Source organism: Bombina bombina, chromosome 7, assembly GCF_027579735.1.
Source record: "Bombina bombina isolate aBomBom1 chromosome 7, aBomBom1.pri, whole genome shotgun sequence".
Lineage (NCBI taxonomy): Eukaryota > Metazoa > Chordata > Amphibia > Anura > Bombinatoridae > Bombina > Bombina bombina.
Genome location: NC_069505.1, coordinates 400,076,563 through 400,103,419, shown reverse-complemented (window position 1 = coordinate 400,103,419; position 26,857 = coordinate 400,076,563). Strand labels below are relative to the sequence as shown.

The following is a 26,857-nucleotide window of genomic DNA, read 5'->3' as shown; positions in this document are numbered from 1 at the left end:
GTAGTTAAGTTTGCTCCACAAGAAAATTTAACATTTAACCCTTTATTGTGCAAACCGGATTGAAATAAGGCCTAAATCCGGAAAAAACACCCCCAGCACCTTGCCACAGCCCTGCTGTGGCGCCTACCTGCCCTCAGGGATAGTAAATATGGGGTTAAAGCTTTGATTTGGCCCAAAACATCCACAAGGGCCCTCAGGAGTTGGAGCTTGCTGCTTGCAGAGTGAAAACAACTGCACATCAGAGGCGCGAAAATAGGCCCCGCCCATCTCACTCTATGTCTCTACAGCCTCAAAGAACCTCACCAGAGTGGTTTAAAACTAGCCATGTGGGTTCTGAGACCCAAAAAATAAGCCAAGTGTACCCTCAACAAAGTTGCCCAAACAAACGTTATTGCCCACAAAACGTTAACAGCACTCCCAGTTCATAAAACGTTTGCCCACAAACATTCAAAACTCAGTGTCAACCATTTTTTAAATTGGCCCCTTATGCAAGCTTAGTAATGCCTTTCTATAGCTCTCAGGATTACTGCTTACCCTTACCCTCATGGGGATACTGTCAGCCTTTCTGAAATACACAGTCTCTCCAGAAAAATATGACTGAACATACCTCACTGCTATATAGCATGAAAACGTTCCTCACACTGAAGTTTCTTGTACCCCTCAGCCTCTGTGGGAACAGCACTGGATCTTAGTTACAAATGCTAAGATCATCATCCTCCAGGCAGAAGTCTTCATCCATCTGCTGCCTGAGAGTAAATAGTACACACCTTTACCATTTAAAACAAAAAAACTCTTGCTTGAAGAAATTAAAAACTAATATTTTATCACCTCTTTCACTTTACCCTTCCTAGTACTTAGAGTAGGCAAAGAGAATGACTGAGGGGTGGAGTTAAGGGATGAGCTATATAGACAGATCTGCTGTGGTGCTCTTTGCCACTTCCTGTTAGCAGGAGGATAATATCCCACAAGTAAAGGATGAATCCGTGGACTCGTCGTACCTTATAGAAGAAATAGGGGTTAATAACTTTATTTAGGTGGCAATGATGTCGGGAGTGGCAGATTATGGGTTAATAAATTTATGTAGGTGTTGACGATGTCGGGGGCGGCAAAATAGGGGTGTTTAGACGTGGGGTTTAGGTTAGGGTGTTAGGTTTAAACTTAAAGGGACATAATACTCATATGCTAAATCACTTGAAACTGATGCAGTATAACTGTAAAAAGCTGACAGGAAAATATCACCTGAGCATCTCTATGTAAAAAAGGAAGATATTTTACCTCACAATCTCCTCAGCTCAGCAGAGTAAGTTCTGTGTAAAAAGCTATACTTCAGCTGCTCCCAGCTGCAGGTAAAAAAAAAATAAAAAAATGAAGAAATGAAGCAGCCAATCAGCATCAGCAGTGCTGAGGTCATGAACTCTTACTGTAATCTCATGAGATTTGACTTAACTCTCATGAGATTTCATAGTAAGCTTCCTTTACCTGATTGGTGAAATAATATGAGAGTTCACGAGGCTCATCCTTTCAGCTGTCCCAAGACAGACACACTAAAATGCTGCTTAGAAATCCTTTACAATGGGAGGTGGCTACTGAGGAACTTTTGAGGTAAAATATCTTTCTTTTTTACATAGAGATGTTCAGGAGATATTTTCTAGTCAGCTTTTTACAACTATGCTGCATCACTTTCAAGTGTTTAAACATTTGGGTATTATGGCCCTTTAACATCAATGGGTTGCATTACAGTGATCGCCATTCTGTGCTTCAGGTGTTAGTTTTTTTTCTAACACCTTCTCCCCATTGATATTTATGGGGAAAGCATGCATGAGCACATATTCTCAGCCCTTGGATTTGGAGCTTTTTAAAAACTTGTAATGGCAGCGCTATGGAGGGTGAAATAACACAACTTTTGCACCCTCTATAGCACAAAACTTGTAATCTATGTGAATATTTTTTAAACCAATACCCAGCTGAGCATTAGTTTAGATATGTGCAAAGAAAAAATGTTCCTATACCAAGGGTACTGCCAAGATCCATTGTTTTGGTTTGCAAGCTATAATCCAAAACCCTTTTTGCTATACCCCAATTGATACTTTATAGACCTCGTTTGGGTCCCTGAGTGCCTTATTGCTCTGTAACCTCACATTACAGTAACCCAGTACCTAAGTGCCTTATTGCCCTGTAACATCTCATTACAGTAACCCAGCCCCTGGGTGCCTTATTGCCTGTAACATCTCATTACAGTAACCCAGCCCCTGAGTGCCTTATTGCCCTGTAACATCTCATTACAGTAACCCAGCCCCTGAGTGCCTTATTGCTCTGTAACATCTCATTACAGTAACCCAGCCCCTGAGTGCCTTATTGCTCTGTAATATCTCATTACAGTAACCAAGCCCCTGAGTGCCTTATTGCCCTGTAACATCTCATTACAGTAACCCAGTCCCTGAGTGCCTTATTGCCCTATAACATCTCATTACAGTAACCCAGTCCCTGAGTGCCTTATTGCCCTATAACATCTCATTACAGTAACCCAGCTCCTGAGTGCCTTATTGCACTGTAACACCACATTACAGTAACCCAGCCCCTGAGTGCCTTATTGCCCTGTAACATCTCATTACAGTAACAAAGCCCCTGAGTGCCTTATTGCCCTGTAACATCTCATTACAGTAACCCAGCTCCTGAGTGCCTTATTGCACTGTAACACCACATTACAGTAACCCACCCCCTGAGCGCCTTATTACCCTGTAACATCACATTACAGTAACCAGCCCCTGAGTGCCTTACTACCCTGTAACATCTCATTACAGTAACCCAGCCCCTGAGTGCCTTATTACACTGTAACATCACATTACAGTAACCCAGCCCCTGAGTGCCTTATTGCCCTGTAACATCTCATTACAGTAACCCAGCCCCTGAGTGCCTTACTACCCTGTAACATCTCATTACAGTAACCCAGCCCCTGAGTGCCTTATTACACTGTAACATCACATTACAGTAACCCAGCCCCTGAGTGCCTTATTTCCCTGTAACATCTCATTACAGTAACCCAGCCCATGAGTGCCTTATTGCCCTGTAACATCTCATTACAGTAACCCAGCCCCTGAGTGCCGTATTGCCCTGTAACATCTCATTACAGTTACCCAGCCCTGAGTGCCTTATTACACTGTAACATCTCATTACAGTAACCCAGTCCCTGAGTTCCTTATTGCCCTGTAACATCTCATTACAGTAACCCAGTCCCTGAGTGCCTTATTACCCTGTAACATCTCATTACAGTAACCCAGCCCTGAGTGCTTTATTGCTCTGTAACATCTCATTACAGTAACCCAGCCCCTTAGTGCCTTATTACCCTGTAACATCTCATTACAGTAACCCAGCCCCTTAGTGCCTTATTACCCTGTAACATCTCATCATAGTAACCCAGCCCCTGAGTGCCTTATTGCCCTGTAACATCTTATTACAGTAACCCAGCCCCTGAGTGCCTTATTGCCCTGTAACATCTCATTACAGTAACCCAGCCCCTGAGTGCCTTAGGACAACCAGAGTGTTTGCATTTTTTATATATTTCCATTTTGTGCTACTTTTTATATTTGTGATACTATCCATTGTTTTACACATTGTGTAATCACACAATTTGTCCAGGATTTTATGTTTGATTATTTTATATTTATTGTAAATTCATGGATCCATGAGTATTTGTGTTTTTGCTTGTAATACTATTTTGTCTGTTTAAAAATTTTATCCACTGTTTGTATTTGAGGAAATAAACTGTATTTTTAAACAGTGTGTGGAGCCTCATATATGGTTTCATTTGGACCCTGCCTTCACTAGTTGGCGCTCTGATATATTTTTCTGACTCTCATTACAGAAACCCAGCCCCTGAGTGCCTTCGGTGTTGAGGTCTTCTGATTATTACGTCCCAGTAGATGTATTGTGTGGAATCCAGCTTGAATACATGATGTAGGCTGTGACGAACCAAGGTTATCCAACCCTGCGCCAGTCACTTATTTGGCACAGAAAGGGTTTTCAGCCCCCTTTTCTGTCACCTATAGGTCACAATCTAGCCACACCAGGCAAGCTTGTGATTCAGTTTAGTGGGTGCAAGAGTTAATTCGCACTCCCTTAATCTGTACTAGACGTAAGAGAAATGCCCAACACTCCCTTTTCAATGCCACCCACAATAAACTATCAATCCCATAGCTCAAATACTGCCACCACTTAAAATTTATTAAAGGGAAAATCTTAAGGAAAACCCCAGACTTTACACATTAACTCTAGAAATACAATTTAGCAGAAAATAACCTAAATTATACAGTTCTAATATTCCAGTCTCTTTCAGTAACGTGGTTCAATTATTAGACAAAGGCCAAACTTAATAAAGGAATTATTTATTATGCCAAAAATATTATGCACAATGCATTATTAATAAAAAGTTGTTACAAATAAAATTACACACGCAAACAGTATTTTAAAATAAAAAGGAGAAAAACAGAATTGAATACTTTCCTAGTCTTCAAGATATGCGCCAGGGGCTGGCATGGAAAAGATGGCTCCTTACTTCTGTACAGCAGCTCCCCTTGTAAGAATGACAATCTTATTGTTAAGAAATAAGATTCTTAAAACTACTTTTCAGAGATCAGGTTGCTTAACCACACCCTCCTGGGCGGGCTAAGAAACCCCCCTGTTTTTACAACCTTCAATAGACTAATTTCTTGCCTGAATTTATACAATCTATTATCATTCCTGCTAGGTAAGAAATTTCTATAGTTACATATCTAGAACCTCTTAGTTTTATTGGGAGAATCGGTTTGATATCAAATATGCCATAGGTTGTCATATTTACCTTCCTTTAGGTTATAACAGTTTTAACCCACATATGTACATAATATACCAATGTCCTGTCAGTGACCTGGTCAGTTTTTGTAATGAAGGGCCTGTTTTGCATCAGGCATTCTATTGACAGCTTAAGCCATAAACTTTATCCTGTGTATCTCTGTGACTAAGAGTTTCAGTGACTTTATGACCCAATGCATACACACTAACATTTAATGGCTATTTAGGGGGTTCTGGCACTTCAAAGAAAATACAAACACAATTCTTCTTGAAAACAAATAACTGTTTTGAGTGCAAGCTACACAAAGTTAACTCCTTAGCAGCTGAATCCTGAGATATTTGTGACACCTCCCCCAATAAGAGACGCAAAAGGGGGTGGCTACGAGCCACTCCTGATGCGTATCAAAAGGAGCTTCCCCTCGCGGTGAGAACACCGTTGCCAGACAGATTGCACCTAGCAGTTTTGGCAGCAGGATGCCCTCCTTTTCAAAGTGACACACTAGTTGCTCTACCCAACCGATTGAATATATTGCAGGGCCCCTCCCATGCAGCCTCTAGTTTGTTCTGTCTCATGGGCGTGAGTACAAGAACCATCTCACACACTCCCTCTCTGGCAGTGAACTCCTGCAACTGTTTTTGTGCGAATATGGCATCTCTGGGTTTTGCAGGTACCTCCCCCAATAAGGTTTGCATCTTATCCATGAATAACACATCATCCCCTGTTACAGAGGTGCCTGTGAAACCTAGTGTCTTGCTACCTATGGTGTGCTCTCTAAACATATTGTGTGCTGTCAGTTGCTGCTTAACTACCATAGGCTCTTGCCCTCCCACTGGAGTAGAATTCCTGTACTCCTGCACCCTGTTATGGTTGGTAGGGGGTTGACTAACTGCCCCCCTCCTCCTCACTGTGCATTCTAACTGCTGAACCTGCTGAGGACACTGATGCTGCACATCTATCAGTGTATTTGCTGAATGGCACTGTGGGGCTGTGTAAATACACTTCTCTGTACTCCTCCCCCCTGTGCCTGCAGTCTGTGTCAGTCTCTGTCCCCTAGCCTGTGCAGTCTGTTTATAGGTCACAGCTGAGGTTACTGGGGTCTCTGTCACCCACAATCTTTCACACTCACTCTGTGGGTCCCTCAAAGAGTATTCTGTACCCTCCTCCCCCACACACTCTGACATCTGTGGCTTTGCTGCTTCTGTCATAGAGTGGGCTAGTTTGCCCCCCTGCTCTCTCTCACAGTCAGTCTGCCACTTTGCATAATCACACAGAATCTGGGACCCTTTTGACACTGGTGCAGACAAGCACACATCTTCCTTCTGCCATTTATCCCAACTATTGTGTATTTTCACAGGTTACGGAATTGTCCCTGGCAGAGACTGGCACACATCATCCAGCGGCCCAGTCACCCAGTCATTCTCTCCCCCGTCAATCTCACCTCCTTCTATAGTATCCACTGATTCAATCACAGATAGACATGCACCCCTCATCTGCCTTCTCTCACAGACAAGTTCTTCCCGTACAGCTAAACTTGGTTGAGGCACAGACAGATCCACACAGTCTATCTGCCTTTCTCCCCCATCAGTCTCACCCTGTACAGCTAACGGTAATTCTGCCGATACTGCTGGTTTAAGTACAGGAAGACACACACCGTCTGTCTGTCGTTCTCCCCAGTCAGTCTCTCGTCTTACAGATTCACCTCTCAGCACAGACACCCCCAGTTCAGGCACAGCCCTGCGCACACATGCACTCTGTCCTCCCTCCTGGTCAAAATGTCTCTGAGCATTTTTACACACAGCCCTTTCCACATAAGGGTCTGCAACTAATGTCACTAGGTCACATGTAGCATTGTCAGGCACATAAAGAGATAACAGTCTACCCAAATCAGTACCCAGTAAGACATGATTAGGAATATTTTCAGATACCCCCACATTTCTTAAACCTCTCCCCACTCCCAAATCAAGATATACACGTGCCATAGGCACTGCAAGTTTCATTCCCCCAATCCCTTTAACTGCTAGAGTCTTTCCAGGGATAATGTTCTCAGAGTTCACTAGCTTTGGATGCACCATAGTCACTTCTGCACCTGTGTCCCTTAGCCCTAGGGTTACCTTATCTCCAACAGTCACAGGTTGCAAGTTCTCATCGTTGTTTTCCTCTGGACAGGTAACAAACAAAACAGATGCTGGTACTTCTGAGGGATTACTCCCTCCAGCTGATTGCCCCAAGTTAACCCTCTCTGGGCAAGTGGAGCTGATGTGGCCCACTTTGTTGCAAACAAAACATCTGCGGGTATCTCCCTGCCCAGATGCAGCACCCGCCCCTCCTTTCCCAGAGGGAGCAGACACACTGGATAAAGGCACAGCAGGTTTTGTGAAGGGGGGTCGTGCAGCAGCTCCTTTACAGGTGGACCCCCCCTTAGAAAAGGATTTCCTCCCATTCTCTGGAGACCTGTTAGCTGTGTAAAAATCAGCCAGCTCGCCAGCTTCCAATGTGGTTATGGGCTTCCGATTTAAAACCCATTCTTGAACTCCGGCTGGGCACAGCTGCATAAATTGCTCCTTCACCATCAAATCTTCCAGCTCCTCCATAGTGGCAACTTTTAATCCTCTGACCCACTGTTTAAAGGCTGTCCTCAAGTTCCCAACAGCTGTAATATAGCTCTCTGACAAACCTTTCTTTAGAGAACGGAATTTCTTTCGGTAAACTTCAGGAGTAAGATTGTATCTCCTCTGCAGTGCAGCTTTAATGGAATCATAGTCCTGATCAAACTCTGGGGGTAGTTCAGCAAACGCCTCCAGTGCAGGACCTTTCAGGCCAGGGGTAAAGTACTTGGCCCATTGCTCCCTTGGCAACTGGAACTGTCTGCACACTTTCTCAAAGCTACGCAGGAATACATCCACATCTCCATCTTTCTCCAGGGTGGGAAAATTCTCTGCACGCACTCTGGGAGCAGGGGGGGTCTCTAGGTTCACTAACAACAGGTGAGACCATCCCTCTCTCCAACTGTGCAAGCTGTAGCTGATACTCTCTCTCCGCCTGTCGTTCAGCAGCCTGTCTTTCAGCTGCCAGAGCCTCTCTCTCAGCTACAGCAGCCTGTCGTTCATAAAACTTTGTAATCAGTTCCATGCGCAAACTTGCATCCACTGAGCCCATATGTTTAAGAACAGTTTGCAAATAACAGTCCAATGGATCCCCAGATCCTGATGCATCACCGCCCACAGCTGCAGACATCTCTCCTGGGACTTCAACTGGTGTGATTTGGCTGTTATCATATTCAACAAGAGCTTGTATTAGTAAATCTTTGTTCTTTGAACGTATTGGAATATCCCGCTCCTAGCATAGGAGTATAAGTGCCTCTCTAGATCGCTGCTCGTATGCCTCCATAGCAAAAATAAAATAGAAAAGAAAAACAGAGAATAGGGAAGGGGACTGTTTGCAATGTGTGACTATATAATGCACTGAGTTTTAGCCTTTGGAAATTGTAAGAAACAATTTCTTTTAGTACCAGGATTTTCACACTAGCAAATCCACAAGCACTAAAATCTAATAATAAAAAAAATTATCTACACCGCTGCCCACCAATTTGTGACGAACCAAGGTTATCCAACCCTGCGCCAGTCACTTATTTGGCACAGAAAGGGTTTTCAGCCCCCTTTTCTGTCACCTATAGGTCACAATCTAGCCACACCAGGCAAGCTTGTGATTCAGTTTAGTGGGTGCAAGAGTTAATTCGCACTCTCTTAATCTGTACTAGACGTAAGAGAAATGCCCAACACTCCCTTTTCAATGCCACCCACAATAAATTATCAATCCCATAGCTCAAATACTGCCACCACATAAAATTTATTAAAGGGAAAATCTTAAGGAAAACCCCAGACTTTACACATTAACTCTAGAAATACAATTTAGCAGAAAATAACCTAAATTATACAGTTCTAATATTCCAGTCTCTTTCAGTAACGTGGTTCAATTATTAGACAAAGGCCAAACTTAATAAAGGAATTATTTATTATGCCAAAAATATTATGCACAATGCATTATTAATAAAAAGTTGTTACAAATAAAATTACACACGCAAACAGTATTTTAAAATAAAAAGGAGAAAAACAGAATTGAATACTTTCCTAGTCTTCAAGATATGCGCCAGGGGCTAGCATGGAAAAGATGGCTCCTTACTTCTGTACAGCAGCTCCCCTTGTAAGAATGACAATCTTATTGTTAAGAAATAAGATTCTTAAAACTACTTTTCAGAGATCAGGTTGCTTAACCCCTTAATGACCGAGGACATGCAGGGTACGTCCTCAAAAAAAAGGCAGTTAACGCCTGAGGACGTACCCTGCACGTCCTCGGTGTGGAAAGCAGCTGGAAGCGATCCTGATCGCTTCCAGCTGCTTTCCGGTTATTGCAGTGATGCCTCGATATGGAGGCATCCTGCAATAACCTTACATGGCCATCTGATGCAGAGAGAGCCACTCTGTGGCCCTCTCTGCACCGGACATCGATGGCCGGTATCGTTGGTGGGTGGGAGCCGACTTGGGAGGCGGGTGGGCAGCCATCGGTGTGCTGTTTAAGGTGGAGGGGGGCGGGATCGGGGGCGGAGCTGACGGGGGCGCGCGCGCGCACGTGCACGGGGGCGGCGGGCGCGTGCACGGGGCGGGAGCGGGTGGGAGCCGCTATACTACAGAAACGTTTAAATACACATGTGGGGCAAAAGGGCACTAAAATATAAATCAAATAATAAACAAAGTGATTTTGGAGTGGTGGAGGGTTGGTCTTGGGTGGGGGGAGAAGCTACACTACAGAAAAAGGGATTTTTTGTAAAAAAAAAACAACACTTTTTTCTTAACTGGGTACTGGCAGACAGCTGCCAGTACCCAAGATGGCGCCCATTAAGGCAGAGGGGGAGGGTTAGACAGCTGTTTGGTGGGGATCAGTGAGGTTGGGGGCTAAGGGGGAATCCTACACAGCAGCATATGTAAATATGCTAAAAAAAAACAAACAAACTAAAAAGCCCAAATATACATTTTATTTTAGTACTGGCAGAGTTTCTGCCAGTACTTAAGATGGCGGGGACAATTGTGGGATGGGGAGGGAAGAGAGCTGTTTGGGAGGGATCAGGGGGTCTGATGTTTCAGGTGGGAGGCTGAGCTCTACACTAAAGCTAAAATTAACCCTGCAAGCTCTCTACAAGCTACCTAATTAACCCCTTCACTGCTGGGCATAATTCACGTGTTGTGCGCAGTGGCATTTTGCGGCCTTCTAATTACCAAAAAGCAACACAAAAGCCATATATGTCTGCTATTTCTGAACAAAGGGGATCCCAGAGAAGCATTTACAACCATTTGTGCCATAATTGCACAAGCTGTTTGTAAATAATTTCAGCGAGAAACCTAAAGTTTGTGAAAAAGGGAACATTTTTTTTTATTTGATCGCATTTGGCGGTGAAATGGTGGCATGAAATATACCAAAATGGGCCTAGATCAATACTTTGGGTTGTCTACTACACTACACTAAAGCTAAAATTAACCCTACAAGCTCCATACAAGCTCCCTAATTAACCCCTGCACTGCTGGGCATAATACACGTGTGGTGCGCAGCGGCATTTTGCGGCCTTCTAATTACCAAAAAGCAATGCCAAAGCCATATATGTCTGCTATTTATGAACAAAGGGGATCCCAGAGAAGATTTTTCAACCATTTATGCCATAATTGCACAAGCTGTTTGTAAATAATTTCAGTGAGAAACCAAAAGTTTGCGAAAAAAATTGTGAAAAAGTGAACGTTTTTTTGTATTTGATTGAATTTGGCGGTGAAATGGTGGCATGAAATATACCAAAATGGGCCTAGATCAATACTTTGGGATGTCTACTAAAAAAATTATATACATGTCAATTGATATTCAGGGATTCCTGAAAGATATCAGTGTCCCAATGTAACTAGCGCTAATTTTGAAAAATGGTTTGGAAATAGCAAAGTGCTACTTATATTTATGGCCCTATAACTTGCAAAAAAAGCAAAGAACAAGTAAACATTGGGTATTTCTAAACTCTGGACAAAATTTAGAAACTATTTAGCATAGGTGTTTTTTGGTGGTTGTAGATGTGCAACAGATTTTGGGGGTCAAAGTTAGAAAAAGTGTGTTTTTTTCCATTTTTTTCCTCATATTTTATAATTTTTTTATAGTAAATTATAAGATATGATGAAAATAATGGCATCTTTAGAAAGTCCATTTAATGACGAGAAAAACGGTATATAATATGTGGGGGTACAGTAAATGAGTAAGAGGAAAATTACAGCTAAACGCAAACACCGCAGAAATGTAAAAATAGCCTTGGTCCCAAACGGACAGAAAATGGAAAAGTGCTGTGGTCATTAAGGGGTTAACCACACCCTCCTGGGCGGGCTAAGAAACCCCCCTGTCTTTACAACCTTCAATAGACTAATTTCTTGCCTGAATTTATACAATCCATTATCATTCCTGCTAGGTAAGAAATTTCTATAGTTACATATCTAGAACCTCTTAGTTTTATTGGGAGAATCGGTTTGATATCAAATATGCCATAGGTTGTCATATTTACCTTCCTTTAGGTTATAACAGCTTTAACCCACATATGTACATAATATACCAATGTCCTGTCAGTGACCTGGTCAGTTTTTGTAATGAAGGGCCTGTTTTGCATCAGGCATTCTATTGACAGCTTAAGCCATAAACGTTATCCTGTGTGTCTCTGTGACTAAGAGCTTCAGTGACTTTATGACCCAATGCATACACACTAACATTTGGTGGCTATTTAGGGGGTTCTGGCACTTCAAAGAAAATACAAACACAATTCTTCTTGAAAATAAATAACTGTTTTGAGTGCAAGCTACACAAAGTTAACTCCTTAGCAGCTGAATCCTGAGATATTTGTGACATAGGCGGTGATCTTAGTGAAAACCCCTTGGTTGAGTGTCATTCCCATTTCTGCTTATCAGTAGGGGTAAACAATATGGATCTCTAGAGTGCGTTAATTATTGCTGCGATCTTCCCAGTTGTTTTGAGGTCGTCTTGGGTGCCAGTGGCTAAGGTTTTCTCTGCGGTTAATTGTGGAGTGTTGATTGCATTGATCTTATGCATCAGTAAGTCATAAGAAGCTCTTACAAGCAATGATTCCATGACCCGGTCAAATTTTATGTATTGCGGGCTGAGGTATGCTGATGCTTCTATATTTTCTGCTGCAGCCATTTTAATTTGGAGTCGTTCTCCTCTTGATAATTCGGCACTCTAGGTGATTCCTCTCTATTTGAAGCTTGGAGGTTCTTGCTTTTTATGTGTATAGCAGTTATTGGAATATCGGCAGAGAGGTTATATAGTGTTCAGTGTAGATGAATACCCTCCGATGTCTTAGGGGGGGTGGCACTGCCTATGTGTGAGAAGCTGCTCTAGGCCTCTGACGTCCAAGGCCAGGCTCTTGCTTCAATAATACAGCAAAATCTTACAAAAAAACGGCGTCCTTGCAAGATCGCGGTTCGGACACGCCCCCCTATTCAAATTATTTTTAAGTGTGAAAGCAACAAGATGCAAGTGAGAGCAATGCTAGATTTTGTGTTTTGATTATTACGTGAACACATTATCAGCTCTAATACTATTATCAAGATGCCTAACCATTACACTCACCAATATCTTGTTACACTCTAATGAACAGCTTTATAGAATAGAATGAGAACTAAAAGGATTTACTCTCACTGGACAGAAAGTTCTCATATTATAACATGCAGCATAATAGCTCAATCACAGAACATTTTATATGTGAGAAAAATAAAAAGACAAGATAGTAAAAAGACTGGTAATGTGTAAAGAGAATAGTGCAGAGGACAGGTGTAACACAGTGAGACATCACAGGATCATACTGTCAGCTACCTGTACGTTAATGGTGACTGTGCAGAAGATCGTCTTCTGATTGACAGGATCAGGCATGATGTCATTGTTCAGATCAACCACTTTTACAGACAGTGTATATCTGTTCACAGTCTCAAAGTCCAGAGTGCTGAGAAGATTAATCTCCCCTGAGAGAGGGAGAGGAAAGGGTTACGTATAACTGCAAACCAACCATCGTAACAACATACAGCTCTTTAGTGCCTTACTGACTCTCTAACATCTCATTACAGTAACCCAGCCCCTGAGTGCTTTATTGCGCTGTAGCATCTTATTACAGTAACCCAGCCCCTGAGTGCCTTATTGCGCTGTAGCATCTTATTACAGTAACCCAGCCCCTGAGTGCCTTATTGCGCTGTAACATCTCATTACAGTAACCCAGCCCCTGAGTGCCTTATTGAACTGTAACATCTCATTACAGTAACCCAGCCCATGAGTGCCTTATTACACTGTAACATCTCATTACAGTAACCCAGCTACTGAGTGCCTTATTACCCTGTAACATCTCATTACAGTAACCCAGCTACTGAGTGCCTTATTGCCCTGTAACATCTCATTACAGTAACCCAGCCCCTGAGTGCCTTATTACCCTGTAACATCTCATTACAGTAACCCAGCCCCTGAGTGCCTTATTACCCTGTAACATCTCATTACAGTAACCCAGCCCCTGAGTGCCTTATTACCCTGTAACATCTCATTGCAGTAACCAAGCTACTGAGTGCCTTATTACCCTGTAACATCTCATTACAGTAACCCAGCCCCTGAGTGCCTTATTGCCCTGTAACATCTCATTACAGTAACCCAGCCCCTGAGTGCCTTATTGCCCTGCAACATCACATTACAGTAACCCAGTCCCTGAGTGCTTTATTGCACTGTAACATCACATTACAGTAACCCAGTCCCTGAGTGCCTTATTGCCCTGTAACATCTCATTACAGTAACCCAGCCCCTGAGTGCCTTATTGCCCTGCAACATCACATTACAGTAACCCAGTCCCTGAGTGCTTTATTACACTGTAACATCTCATTACAGTAACACAGTCCCTGCGTGCCTTATTGCCCTGTAACATCTCATTACAGTAACCCAGTCCCTGAGTGCCTTATTACTCTGTAATATCTCATTACAGTAACCCAGCCCCTGAGTGCCTTATTGCCCTCTAACATCACATTACAGTAACCCAGCGCCTGAGTGCCTCTTTGCCCTGTAACATCTCATTACAGTAACTCAGCCCCTGAGTGCCTTATTGCCCTGTAACATCTCATTACAGTAACCCAGCCCCTGAGTGCCTTATTGCCCTGTAACATCTCATTACAGTAACCCAGCCCCTGAGTGCCTTATTGCTCTGTAACATCTCATTACAGTAACCCAGCCCCCGAGTGCCTTATTGCTCTGTAACATCTCATTACAGTAACCCAGCCCCTGAGTGCCTTATTGCCCCGTAACTTCTCATTACATTAACCCAGCCCCTGAGTGCCTTATTGCCCTGTAACATCTCATTACAGTAACCCAGCCCCTGAGTGCCTCTTTGCCCTGTAACATCTCATTACAGTAAGCCAGCCCCTGAGTGCCTTAATTATTGCCCTGTAAAATCTCATTACAGTAACCCAGCCCCTGAGTGCCTTATTGCTCTGTAACATCTCATTACAGTAACCCAGCCCATGAGTGCCTTATTGCCCTGTAACATCTCATTACAGAAACCCAGCCCCCGAGTGCCTTATTGCTGTGTAACATCTCATTACAGTAACCCAGCCCCTGAGTGCTTTATTGCCCTGTAACTTCTCATTACAGTAACCCAGCCCCTGAGTGCCTTATTGCCCTGTAACATCTCATTACAGTAACCCAGCCCTGAGTGCCTTATTGCCCTGTAACATCTCATTACAGTAACACAGCCCCTGAGTGCCTTATTGCCCTATAACATCTCATTACAGTAACCCAGCCCTGAGTGCCGTATTGCCCTGTAACATCTCATTAAAGTAACACAGGTGCAGTATTGCCTGGTAAAGATTAATTGGATTAAACAGTCCCTAGGATCACTACAGTGTGTTTGGGGTATCTCACCACTCCTGGGGTTAATGTAGAAGACGGGTGGGGTTGGATTTCCTTCTATGCTGTACTCCACATTGTTGAATTTATAATCTGCATCAGTAGCGTTCAGTTTTCCCACACTGGTCGCAAACGGGGCATTTTCATTTACGGAGAAGACAAGGGGCCCATTACAAATAGGAGGATAGTTATTTACCGGAGTGACAGTGACAAAAACAGGGATGTTGGCTGGAAAGCAAAGAGAAAGAGATTTAACTATGTTAGTGGTAAGGAGTATGTGCTAGATAACAAGTGGTGCGCTAATCGCTTGCGCACAAACCTAGCTAGACTTGCGCCTAGATTTAGAGTTCTGCGTTAGCTGTCCAAAACAGCGTTAAGGGGTCCTAACGCTGGTTTTGGCCGCCCGCTGGTATTTAGAGTCAGTCAGGAAAGGGTCTAACGCTCACTTTCCAGCCACGACTTTTCCATACCGCAGATCCCCTTACGCCAATTGCGTATCCTGTCTTTTCAATGGGATCTTTCTAACGCCGGTATTTAGAGTCTTGGCTGAAGTGAGCATTAGAACTCTAACGACCAAACTCCAGCCGCAGCAAAAAGTCAGGAGTTAAGAGCTTTATGGGCTAACGCCGGTTCATAAAGCTCTTAACTACTGTGCTCTAAAGTACACTAACACCCATAAACTACCTATGTACCCCTAAACTGAGGCCCCCCCGCATCGTCGCCACTATAATTAAACCCCTAATCTGCCGACCGCACACCGCCGCAACCTACATTATCCCTATGTACCCCTAATCTGCTGCCCCTAACATCGCCGACACCTACATAATATTTATTAACCCCTAATCTGCCCCCCCCAACGTCGCCGCTACCTACCTACACTTATTAACCCAGAATCTGCTGACCGGACCTCTCCGCTACTCTAATAAATGTATTAACCCCTAATCCGCCTCACTCCCGCCTCAAAAACCCTATAATAAATATTATTAACCCCTAATCTGCCCTCCCTAACATCGCCGCCACCTAACTTCAAGTATTAATCCCTAATCTGCTGACCAGACCTCACCGCTACTCTAATAAATGTATTAACCCCTAAAGCTAAGTCTAACCCTAACCCTAACACCCCCTAAATTAAATATAATTTAAATCTAACGAAATAAAATTAATCTTATTAAATAAATTAATCCTATTTAAAGCTAAATACTTACCTGTAAAATAAACCCTAATATAGCTACAATATAACGAATAATTATATTGTAGCTATTTTAGGATTTATATTTATTTTACAGGCAACTTTGTATTTATTTTAACCAGGTGCAATAGCTATTAAATAGTTATCAACTATTTAATAGCTACCTAGTTAAAATAATTACAAAATTACCTGTAAAATAAATCCTAATCTAAGTTACAATTAAACCTAACACTACACTATCAATAAATTAATTAAATAAACTACCTACAATTATCTACTATTAAATCAACTAAACTAAATTACAAAAAATAAAAAAAGATTACAAGAATTTTAAACTAATTACACCTACTCTAAGCCCCCTAAAAAAATAACAAAGCCCCCAAAATAAAAAAAAGCCCTGCCCTATTCTAAAATAAAAAGTAAACAGCTCTTTTGCCTTACCAGCCCTTAAAAGGGCCTTTTGCGGGGCATGCCTGTAAAAAAAAAATACAATACCCCCCAACATTACAACCCACCACCCACATACCCCTAATCTAACCCAAACCCCCCTTAAATAAACCTAACACTAAGCCCCTGAAGATCTCCCTACCTTATCTTCACCACGCCGGGTATCACCGATCCATCCAGAAGAGGGTCCGAAGTCTTCATCCTATCCGGCAAGAAGAGGTCCAGAAGAGGTTCCGAAGTCTTCATCCTATCCGGCAAGAAGATGAGATCCGGACCGGCAGACATCTTCATCCAGGTGGCGTCTTCTATCTTCATCCATCCGGTGCGGAGCGGGACCATCTTGAAGCAGCCGACACGGATCCATCCTCTTCTTCCGGCGACTCCCGACGAATGAAGGTTACTTTAAGGGATGTCATCCAAGATGGCGTCCCTCGAATTCCGATTGGCTGATAGGATTCTATCAGCCAATCGGAATTAAGGTAGGAAAAATCTGATTGGCTGATTGAATCAGCCAATCAGATTCAAGTTCAATCCGATTGGCTGATCCAATCAGCCAATCAGATTGAGCTCGCATTCTATTGGCTGTTCCGATCAGCCAATAGAATGCGAGCTCAATCTGATTGACTGATTGGCTCAGCCAATCGGATTGATCTTGAATCTGATTGGCTGATTCAATCAGCCAATCAGATTTTTCCTACCTTAATTTCCGATTGGCTGATAGAATCCTATCAGCCAATGGGAATTCGAGGGACGCCACCTTGGATGACGTCACTTAAAGGAACCATCATTCATCGGGAGTCGCCGGAAGAAGAGGATGGATCCGCGTCGGCTGCTTCAAGATGGTCCCGCTCCGCGCCGGATGGATGAAGATAGAAGACGCCGCCTGGATGAAGATGTCTGCCGGTCCGGATCTCCTCTTCTTGCCGGATAGGATGAAGACTTCGGAGCCTCTTCTGGACCTCTTCTTGCCGGATAGGATGAAGACTTCGGACCCTCTTCTGGACGGATCGGTGATACCCGGCGTGGTGAAGATAAGGTAGGGAGATCTTCAGGGTCTTAGTGTTAGGTTTATTTAAGGGGGGTTTGGGTTAGATTAGGGGTATGTGGGTGGTGGGTTGTAATGTTGGGGGGTATTGTATGTTTTTTTTTACAGGCAAAAGAGCTGTTTACTTTGGGGCATGCCCCGCAAAAGGCCCTTTTAAGGGCTGGTAAGGCAAAAGAGCTGTTTACTTTTTATTTTAGAATAGGGGAGGGCTTTTTTTTATTTTGGGGGGGGCTTTGTTATTTTTTTAGGGGGCATAGAGTAGGTGTAATTAGTTTAAAAATCTTGTAATCTTTTTTTATTTTTTGTAATTTAGTGTTTGTTTTTTTTTTGTAATTTAGTTTAGTTGATTTAATTGTAGATAATTGTAGGTAGTTTATTTAATTAATTTATTGATAGTGTAGTGTTAGGTTTAATTGTAACTTAGGTTAGGATTTATTTTACAGGTAATTTTGTAATTATTTTAACTAGGTAGCTATTAAATAGTTAATAACTATTTAATAGCTATTATAACTGGTTAAAATAAATACAAAGTTGCCTGTAAAATAAATATAAATCCTAAAATAGCTACAATATAATTATTCATTATATTGTAGCTATATTAGGGTTTATTTTACAGGTAAGTATTTAGCTTTAAATAGGATTAATTTATTTAATAAGATTAATTTTATTTCGTTAGATTTAAATTATATTTAAGTTAGGGGGTTGTTAGGGGTAGGGTTAGACTTAGCTTTAGGGGTTAATACATTTATTAGAGTAGCGGTGAGGTCCGGTCGGCAGATTAGGGGTTAATACTTGAAGTTAGGTGGCGGCGATGTTAGGGAGGGCAGATTAGGGGTTAATAATATTTATTATAGGGTTTTTGAGGCGGGAGTGAGGCGATTTAGGGGTTAATACATTTATTAGAGTAGCGGTGAGGTCCGGTCAGCAGATTAGGGGTTAATAAGTGTAGGTAAGGTAGCGGCGACGTTGAGGGGGGCAGATTAGGGGGTAATAAATATAATATAGGTGTCGGCGATGTTAGGGGCAGCAGATTAGGGGTACATAGCTATAATGTAGGTTGCGGCGGTGTCCGGAGCGGCAGATTAGGGGTTAATAATAAAATGCAGGTGTCAGCGATAGCGGGGGCGGAAGATTAGGGGTTAATAAGTGTAAGGTTAGGGGTGTTTAGACTCGGGGTACATGTTAGGGTGTTAGGTGCAGACTTAGGAAGTGTTTCCCCATAGGAAACAATGGGGCTGCGTTAGGAGCTGAACGCTGCTTTTTTGCAGGTGTTAGGTTTTTTTCCAGCTAAAACTGCCCCATTGTTTCCTATGGGGGAATCGTGCACGAGCACGTTTTTTAAGCTGGCCGCGTCTGTAAGCACCGCTGGTATTGAGAGTTGAAGTGGCGGTAAATATGCCTGTACGCTCCCTTTTTGGAGCCTAACGCAGCCCTTCAGAGAACTCTCAATACCAGCGGAATTTAAAAGGTGCGGGGGGGAAAAAACACGCGTAGCTAACTCACCCCTTTGGCCGCAAAACTCTAAATCTAGCCGATAGTCTTTTAATGTGGGCGGATTAGCGCTCTTATTACAAGTTGAAAGTAAAAAGTGTGTGCATTAATATCTGTACTTCGGATATTGAAACTGTGTTAACTTCTCCCTTAGGGGTAGATTTAACAAGCAGCGGATGCTGCAATCTAACCCTGTAGTTTCAGGTTTTCCTTAACTCGTCCGCCACCTTTGAGGTGGAAGACAGCAATCATCTTGATACAATCGGGATGATTGACACCCCCTGCTAGCGGCAGCGAATCTGCAGGTGCCTGTGTATTAGGGTGATGAGAGAGGTATGTGCCTGTGTATTAGGGTGATGAGAGAGGTATATGCCTGTGTATAGGGTGATGAGAGAGGTATGTGCTTGTGTACAAGGGTGATGAGAGAGGTATGTGCCTGTGTATTAGGGTGATGAGAGAGGTATGTGCCTGTGTAATCGGATGATGAGAGAGGTATGTGCCTGTGTATAAGGGTGATATGAGAGGTATGTGCCTGTGTATTAGGATGATGAGAGAGGTATGTGCCTGTGTATTAGGATGATGAGAGAGGTATGTGCCTGTGTGTAAGGGTAATGAGAGAGGTATGTGCCTGTGTAATCGGATGATGAGAGAGGTATGTGCCTGTGTATAAGGGTGATGAGAGAGGTATGTGCCTGTGTATAAGGGTGATGAGAGAGGTATGTGCCTGTGTATAAGGGTGATGAGAGAGGTATGTGCCTGTTTATAATGGTGATGAGAGAGGTATGTGCCTGTGTATAAGGATGATGAGAGAGGTATATGCCTGTGTATTAGGGTGATGAGAGAGGTATGTGCCTGTGTATAAGGGTGATGAGACAGGTATGTGCCTGTGTATTAGGATGATGAGAGAGGTATGTGCCTGTGTATTAGGGTGATGAGAGAGGTATGTGCCTGTGTATAAGGGTGATGAGAGAGGTATGTGCCTGTGTATACGGGTGATGAGAGAGGTATGTGCCTGTGTATTAGGATGATGAGAGAGGTATGTGCCTGTGTATAAGGGTGATGAGAGAGGTATGTGCCTGTCTGTAAGGGTGATGAGAGAGGTATGTGCCTGTGTATTAGGATGATGATAGAGGTATGTGCCTGTGTATAAGGGTGATGCGAGAGGTATGTGCCTGTGTATAAGGGTGATGAGAGAGGTATGTGACTGTATATTAGGGTGATGAGAGAGGTATGTGCCTGTGTATAAGGGTGATGAGAGAGGTATGTGCCTGTGTATAAGGATAATGAGAGAGGTATGTGCCTGTGTATAAGGGTGATGACAGAGGTATGTGCCTGTGTGTAAGGGTGATGAGAGAGGTATGTGCCTGTGTGTAAGGGTGATGAGAGAGGTATGTGCCTCTGTATTAGGATGATGAGAGAGGTATGTGCCTGTGTATAAGGGTGATAAGAGAGGTATGTGCCTGTGTATAGGGTGATGAGAGAGGTATGTGCCTGTGTAATCGGATGATGAGAGAGGTATGTGCCTGTGTATAAGGGTGATGAGAGAGGTATGTGCCTGTGTATTAGGATGATGAGAGAGGTATGTGCCTGTGTATTAGGATGATGAGAGAGGTATGTGCCTGTGTGTAAGGGTGATGAGAGAGGTATGTGCCTGTGTAATCGGATGATGAGAGAGGTATGTGCCTGTGTATAAGGGTGATGAGAGAGGTATGTGCCTGTGTATTAGGATGATGAGAGAGGTATGTGCCTGTGTATAAGGGTGATAAGAGAGGTATGTGCCTGTGTATAAGGGTGATGAGAGAGGTATGTGCCTGTGTAATCGGATGATGAGAGAGTTATGTGCCTGTGTATAAGGGTGATGAGAGAGGTATGTGCCTGTGTATTAGGATGATGAGAGAGGTATGTGCCTGTGTATTAGGATGATGAGAGAGGTATGTGCCTGTGTGTAAGGGTAATGAGAGAGGTATGTGCCTGTGTATTAGGATGATGAGAGAGGTATGTGCCTGTGTATTAGGATGATGAGAGAGGTATGTGCCTGTGTATAAGGGTGATGAGAGAGGTATGTGCCTGTGTATTAGGATGATGAGAGAGGTATGTGCCTGTGTATAAGGATGATGAGAGATGTATGTGCATGTGTATAAGGGTGATGGGAGAGGTATGTGCCTGTGTATAAGGGTGATGAGAGAGGTATGTGCCTGTGTATAATGGTGATGAGAGAGGTATGTGCCTGTGTATAAGGATGATGAGAGAGGTATGTGCCTGTGTATTAGGGTGATTAGAGAGGTATGTGCCTGTGTATAAGGGTGATGAGAGAGGTATGTGCCTGTGTATAAGGGTGATGAGAGAGGTATGTGCCTGTGTATAAGGATGATGAGAGAGGTATGTGCCTGTGTATTAGGATGATGAGAGAGGTATGTGCCTGTGTATAAGGGTGATGAGAGAGGTATGTGCCTGTGTGTAAGGGTGATGAGAGAGGTATGTGCCTGTGTATAAGGATGATGAGAGAGGTATATGCCTGTGTATAAGGGTGATGAGAGAGGTATGCGCCTGTGTATAAGGGTGATGAGAGAGGTATGTGCCTGTGTATAAGGGTGATGAGAGAGGTATGTGCCTGTGTATTAGGATGATGATAGAGGTATGTGCCTGTGTATAAGGATGATGAGAGAGGTATGTACCTGTGTATAAGGGTGATGAGAGAGGTATGTGCCTGTGTATAAGGGTGATGAGAGAGGTATGTGCCTGTATATTAGGGTGATGAGAGAGGTATGTGCCTGTGTATAAGGGTGATGAGAGAGGTATGTGCCTGTGTATTAGGATGATGAGATAGGTATGTGCCTCTGTATTAGGATGATGAGAGAGGTATGTGCCTGTGTATAAGGGTGATAAGAGAGGTATGTGCCTGTGTATAAGGGTGATGAGAGAGGTATGTGCCTGTGTATAAGGGTGATGAGAGAGGTATGTGCCTGTGTATAAGGGTGATGAGAGAGGTATGTGCCTGTGTATAAGGGTGATGAGAGAGGTATGTGCCTGTGTATAAGGATGATGAGAGAGGTATGTGCCTGTGTATAAGGATGATGAGAGAGGTATATGCCTGTGTATTAGGGTGATGAGAGAGGTATGTTCCTGTGTATACGGATGATGAGAGCGGTATGTGCCTGTGTATAAGGGTGATGAGGGAGTTATGTGCCTGTGTATTAGGATGATGAGAGAGGTATGTGCCTCTGTATTAGGATGATGAGAGAGGTATGTGCCTTTGTATAAGGGTGATGAGAGAGGTATGTGCCTGTGTATAAGGGTGATGAGATAGGTATGTGCCTGTGTATAAGGATGATGAGAGAGGTATGTGCCTGTGTATAAGGATGATGAGAGAGGTATGTGCCTGTGTATTAGGATGATGAGAGAGGTATGTGCCTGTGTATTAGGGTGATGAGAGAGGTATGTGCCTGTGTATTAGGGTGATGAGAGAGGTATGTGCCTGTGTATTAGGATGATGAGAGAGTTATGTGCCTGTGTATAAGGGTGATGAGAGAGGTATGTGCCTGTGTATTAGGGGGATGAGAGAGGTATGTGCATTTGTATAAGGGTGATGAGAGAGGTATGTGCCTGTGTATTAGGATGATGAGAGAGGTATGTGCCTGTGTATAAGGGTGATGAGAGAGGTATGTGCCTGTGTGTAAGGGTGATGAGAGAGGTATGTGCCTGTGTATAAGGGTGATGAGAGAGGTATATGCCTGTGTATAAGGGTGATGAGAGAGGTATGTGCCTGTGTATTAGGATGATGAGAGAGGTATGTGCCTGTGTATTAGGATGATGAGAGAGGTATGTGCCTGTGTATTAGGATGATGAGACAGGTATGTGCCTGTGTATTAGGATGATGAGAGAGGTATGTGCCTGTGTATTAGGATGATGAGAGAGGTATGTGCATGTGTATAAGGGTGATGAGAGAGGTATGTGACTGTATATTAGGGTGATGAGAGAGGTATGTGCCTCTGTATAAGGATGATGAGAGAGGTATGTGCCTGTGTATAAGGATGATGAGAGAGGTATGTGCCTGTGTATTAGGGTGATGAGAGAGGTATGTTCCTGTGTATACGGATGATGAGAGAGGTATGTGCCTGTGTATAAGGGTGATGAGGGAGTTATGTGCCTGTGTATTAGGATGATGAGAGAGGTATGTGCCTGTGTATTAGGGTGATGAGAGAGGTATGTGCCTGTGTATTAGGATGATGAGAGAGTTATGTGCCTGTGTATAAGGGTGATGAGAGAGGTATGTGCCTGTGTATTAGGGGGATGAGAGAGATATGTGCATTTGTATAAGGGTGATGAGAGAGGTATGTGCCTGTGTATTAGGATGATGAGAGAGGTATGTGCCTGTGTATAAGGGTGATGAGAGAGGTATGTGCCTGTGTGTAAGGGTGATGAGAGAGGTATGTGCCTGTGTATAAGGGTGATGAGAGAGGTATATGCCTGTGTATAAGGGTGATGAGAGAGGTATGTGCCTGTGTATTAGGATGATGAGAGAGGTATGTGCCTGTGTATTAGGATGATGAGAGAGGTATGTGCCTGTGTATTAGGATGATGAGAGAGGTATGTGCCTGTGTATTAGGATGATGAGAGAGGTATGTGCCTGTGTATTAGGATGATGAGAGAGGTATGTGCCTGTGTATTAGGATGCTGATATAGATTGTTCAGCTCTATGGGAAGCCTTTACTCACTGGTCAGCGATGGGGAGCCTTTATCTGTCACTACAATGGTCGCTGAGTACTGGAAGTTCACACTGGCTATTTCGGCTGAGTCATAAGTTAAGGTCTTGTTCACCTGTAGAGGATTACATTTCCCAGATAACACCAGTTTACATAGATAAAGCAGGAATCATAAAGGGGCATAAAAGAGCAAAAGAAAATGTTCTGTTACTTGTATATTACTATGTGTTTAACCCCTGCAAAAAGGGTTAAAAACATAGCTAAAGTCAATTTCAGAACAGCTATGCACTACTGGGAGCTAGCTAAACGCATCTGGTGAACCAATGACAAGAGGCAAATGTGTGTTGGCACCAATCACCAGCTAGCATTGCTACCCTTAAACTACCTAGGTATGGTCTTCAACAAAAGATTCCAAGAGAACACAATACATTTAGATAACAGAAGTAAATTTAAACATTTTCTACTTAGATTTTTTTTTAATTGGATGCTCTATTTAAACTATGAAAGTTTAATTTTGAATTTCTTGTCACTTTCCGTGTGCATTTTACTATTAGATGTACAGTCTTTAATAAATATTATTCATTTATTGAGCGTAAAGTGTGGAAATGTGCTGTCCATTTAAACTTAAAATGTAATAATGCATAAAATGTTTCTTTATTAAAAAGTATAGCATTATTGCAATATACCATCATTATTTATTAATTAAAGGGACATTAAACACATTGAGATGGTAATGTAAAATGATAAACTGTAAATATAAAATCTTTGCAATATACTTTCATGATTTATTTTGTCCCCTTTTCCTGTAATTCCTTTCTGAAATTGTGAGCTTTTCAGTTCCTGTTAGAAATGGAAGTGCAGAACACTGTTATATTACACACAGCCATTGGCTGCACACTCTAGTGACCTATTTATAACTGACCCTAATTGGCCACAGCAGAGATGGTAACACAAGTTACAACATGGCAGCTCTCATTGTTTTATAGAAACTAAAACTTTACACTTATTTAGTCAATATTTAAACAGCGAATGAAACTTTATAAAACACATCTACATGTTATTCTCAGACTAATCTTTTCTTTGAATGCATCATTCTATCTAGCATTTATTTAGTGTTTAATATCCCTTTAATATGTTGTTTTTTGTGTGAAGTCATTATAAGCTATTGATAGTTCTCACCACAAGGTTTGACCCATCCATCCGGAAGGAGTACAGTGAGTTTGCGTTGGGGATCACGCTGAAGGTTAGACTTGTCTTGTTCACATCGGGATCTTGGCATGACAATGACAACAATGCTTTGCTAAGTGGTGTGTTTTCTGGAACCTGAGTCCTGATTATGAGAAACAACAAGAAGGTGAGGATATATACGATGGAACAAATACTCACAGATGGCTAAGCCACCAGAACAGGCATGTGGGATTTATAATTTATAGTAACAAACACTGAGAAGTTCTCATTTAACCATAATGAAATTGATATACTGTCTAATATTTTTTTACACTTATTTAGTTTTGCTTTGTTAAAGTAGCTTGTTTAATAAAGCATAATTAACTGAACAGAATCAGAACTAATTTATCTTAAAGGGACAGTCTAGTCAAAATTAAACTTACATGATTCAGATAGGGCATGCAATTTTAAACAATTTTCCAATTTACTTTTATCATCAAATTTGCTTTCTTCTTTTGGTATTCATTGTTGAAAGCTAAACCTAGGTAGGCTCATATGTTAATTTCTAAGCCGTTGAAGGCCACCTCTTATCTCAGTGCATTTTGACAGTTTTTCACAGCTAGACAACGAAAGTTTATATGTGTCATATACATAACATTGTGCTCACACCCGTGGAGTCAGCACTGATTGGCTAAAATGCAAATCTGTCAAAAGAAGTGAGATAAGGGGGCAGTCTGCAGAGGCTTAGATACAAGGTAATCATAGAGGTAAAAAATATATTAATATAACTGTGTTGGCTATGCAAAACTGGGGAATGGGTAAAAAAAGGATTATCTAGCTTTTTAAACTATAGCAATTCTGGGTGGTTTTGTAAATGAACAGAAGAGAAGTAAAGTATTTTATCTGTTTCCTGCTACAAGTGATTTAACAACATTGCATGATCATACTACATCCATAAGAACAGATTTGTCACTGGTTCCTATTTTTCTGAGGGTCACGGAAATCAATAATAAAAAACATACAAAAACATTCATTTGACAAAACAAAATGGAATTATTTAATGAACAATGCTTTCCAGATCTGAGACTGCATTTTCATTCACTTTTCCATTTATATTTAAAATCCCTTTGATATCTAGTATGATATCCTGGGTTTATATTAACCTGACAATATAAAGCAGCTTTTTAAATGTATTTCTTTACAATAATAGACATTTTCTTACACAAACACAGACGGTGTGCAGCTGGGAGCCAAGTCATTGACATCCAACACAGTAATGTCCACGCTTACAATGGCGCTGTTCATACGGTTGAATTTGTCATAGGCTCGAACCTGCAGGTTAGTAAATGCCAGGACTGGTGTCGGTCCCTCTAAATCCAAATTAAAAATGGTCCGGATGGTTCCGGTATCTGAAAACAATTTATCAAGTTATACAATGCAAACAGGTAGAATTGGAGAGATAAGGGGATTGTAAGAAACAGATAAAACCAGGAAGAAAGAGTATAAATAATCAAGCGCAATTAATGAAAACTGGGATGATGTCTATATAAGATTTATAAATAAGCCGCATTTATCTGGTAGAGCTGGAATTTGGACATTCATCTTCACTACATGGTTTGATGTGAATGCTCTAGTACCTGATTCGATATAGTAAGCACTGCTGGGTGTTATCATCTCATAGAGGACATCCTTGCCTTGCGCCTTCACCTGTTTGACCAGATAATCTGGACCCCCATTCTCTGTGATAGTGACAGCAATAGATGACACCCTGAAATAAACAAGACATACAGAAACACTAAATTAGTTTAATTCTGCATACTAAGAAAACGCCTTTTGTCCAAAAATATTAATAAGTAAAAAATATTTTACCGTACAAATAAACATAGGCATGTGCAGCATACTGCATTAGGGTGCACCCCCACTCTAATTCTGCACTAACTCTATATATATATATATATATATATATATATATATTATATGTTAGGGTACATTTACCATGAGTTCACAGATGCATGCGTGCGCATGTA

General features: G+C 42.2%; 1 protein-coding gene across 1 annotated transcript in view; it reads right to left on the bottom strand.

Moving 5' to 3' along the window:
• The window catches only part of CDHR4 (cadherin related family member 4), a 150,328-nt gene that overhangs the window by 34,345 nt on the left and 89,126 nt on the right, over positions 1 to 26,857 (bottom strand). The window contains exons 8-13 of the mRNA XM_053721164.1: positions 26,468 to 26,598; positions 26,053 to 26,239; positions 24,843 to 24,993; positions 23,676 to 23,778; positions 14,804 to 15,016; positions 12,731 to 12,876 (exon numbers count right to left, since the gene is read on the bottom strand). Of these exons, the coding sequence (XP_053577139.1) occupies positions 12,731 to 12,876; positions 14,804 to 15,016; positions 23,676 to 23,778; positions 24,843 to 24,993; positions 26,053 to 26,239; positions 26,468 to 26,598 (931 nt within the window). The remainder of the gene's footprint in view (positions 1 to 12,730; positions 12,877 to 14,803; positions 15,017 to 23,675; positions 23,779 to 24,842; positions 24,994 to 26,052; positions 26,240 to 26,467; positions 26,599 to 26,857) is intronic.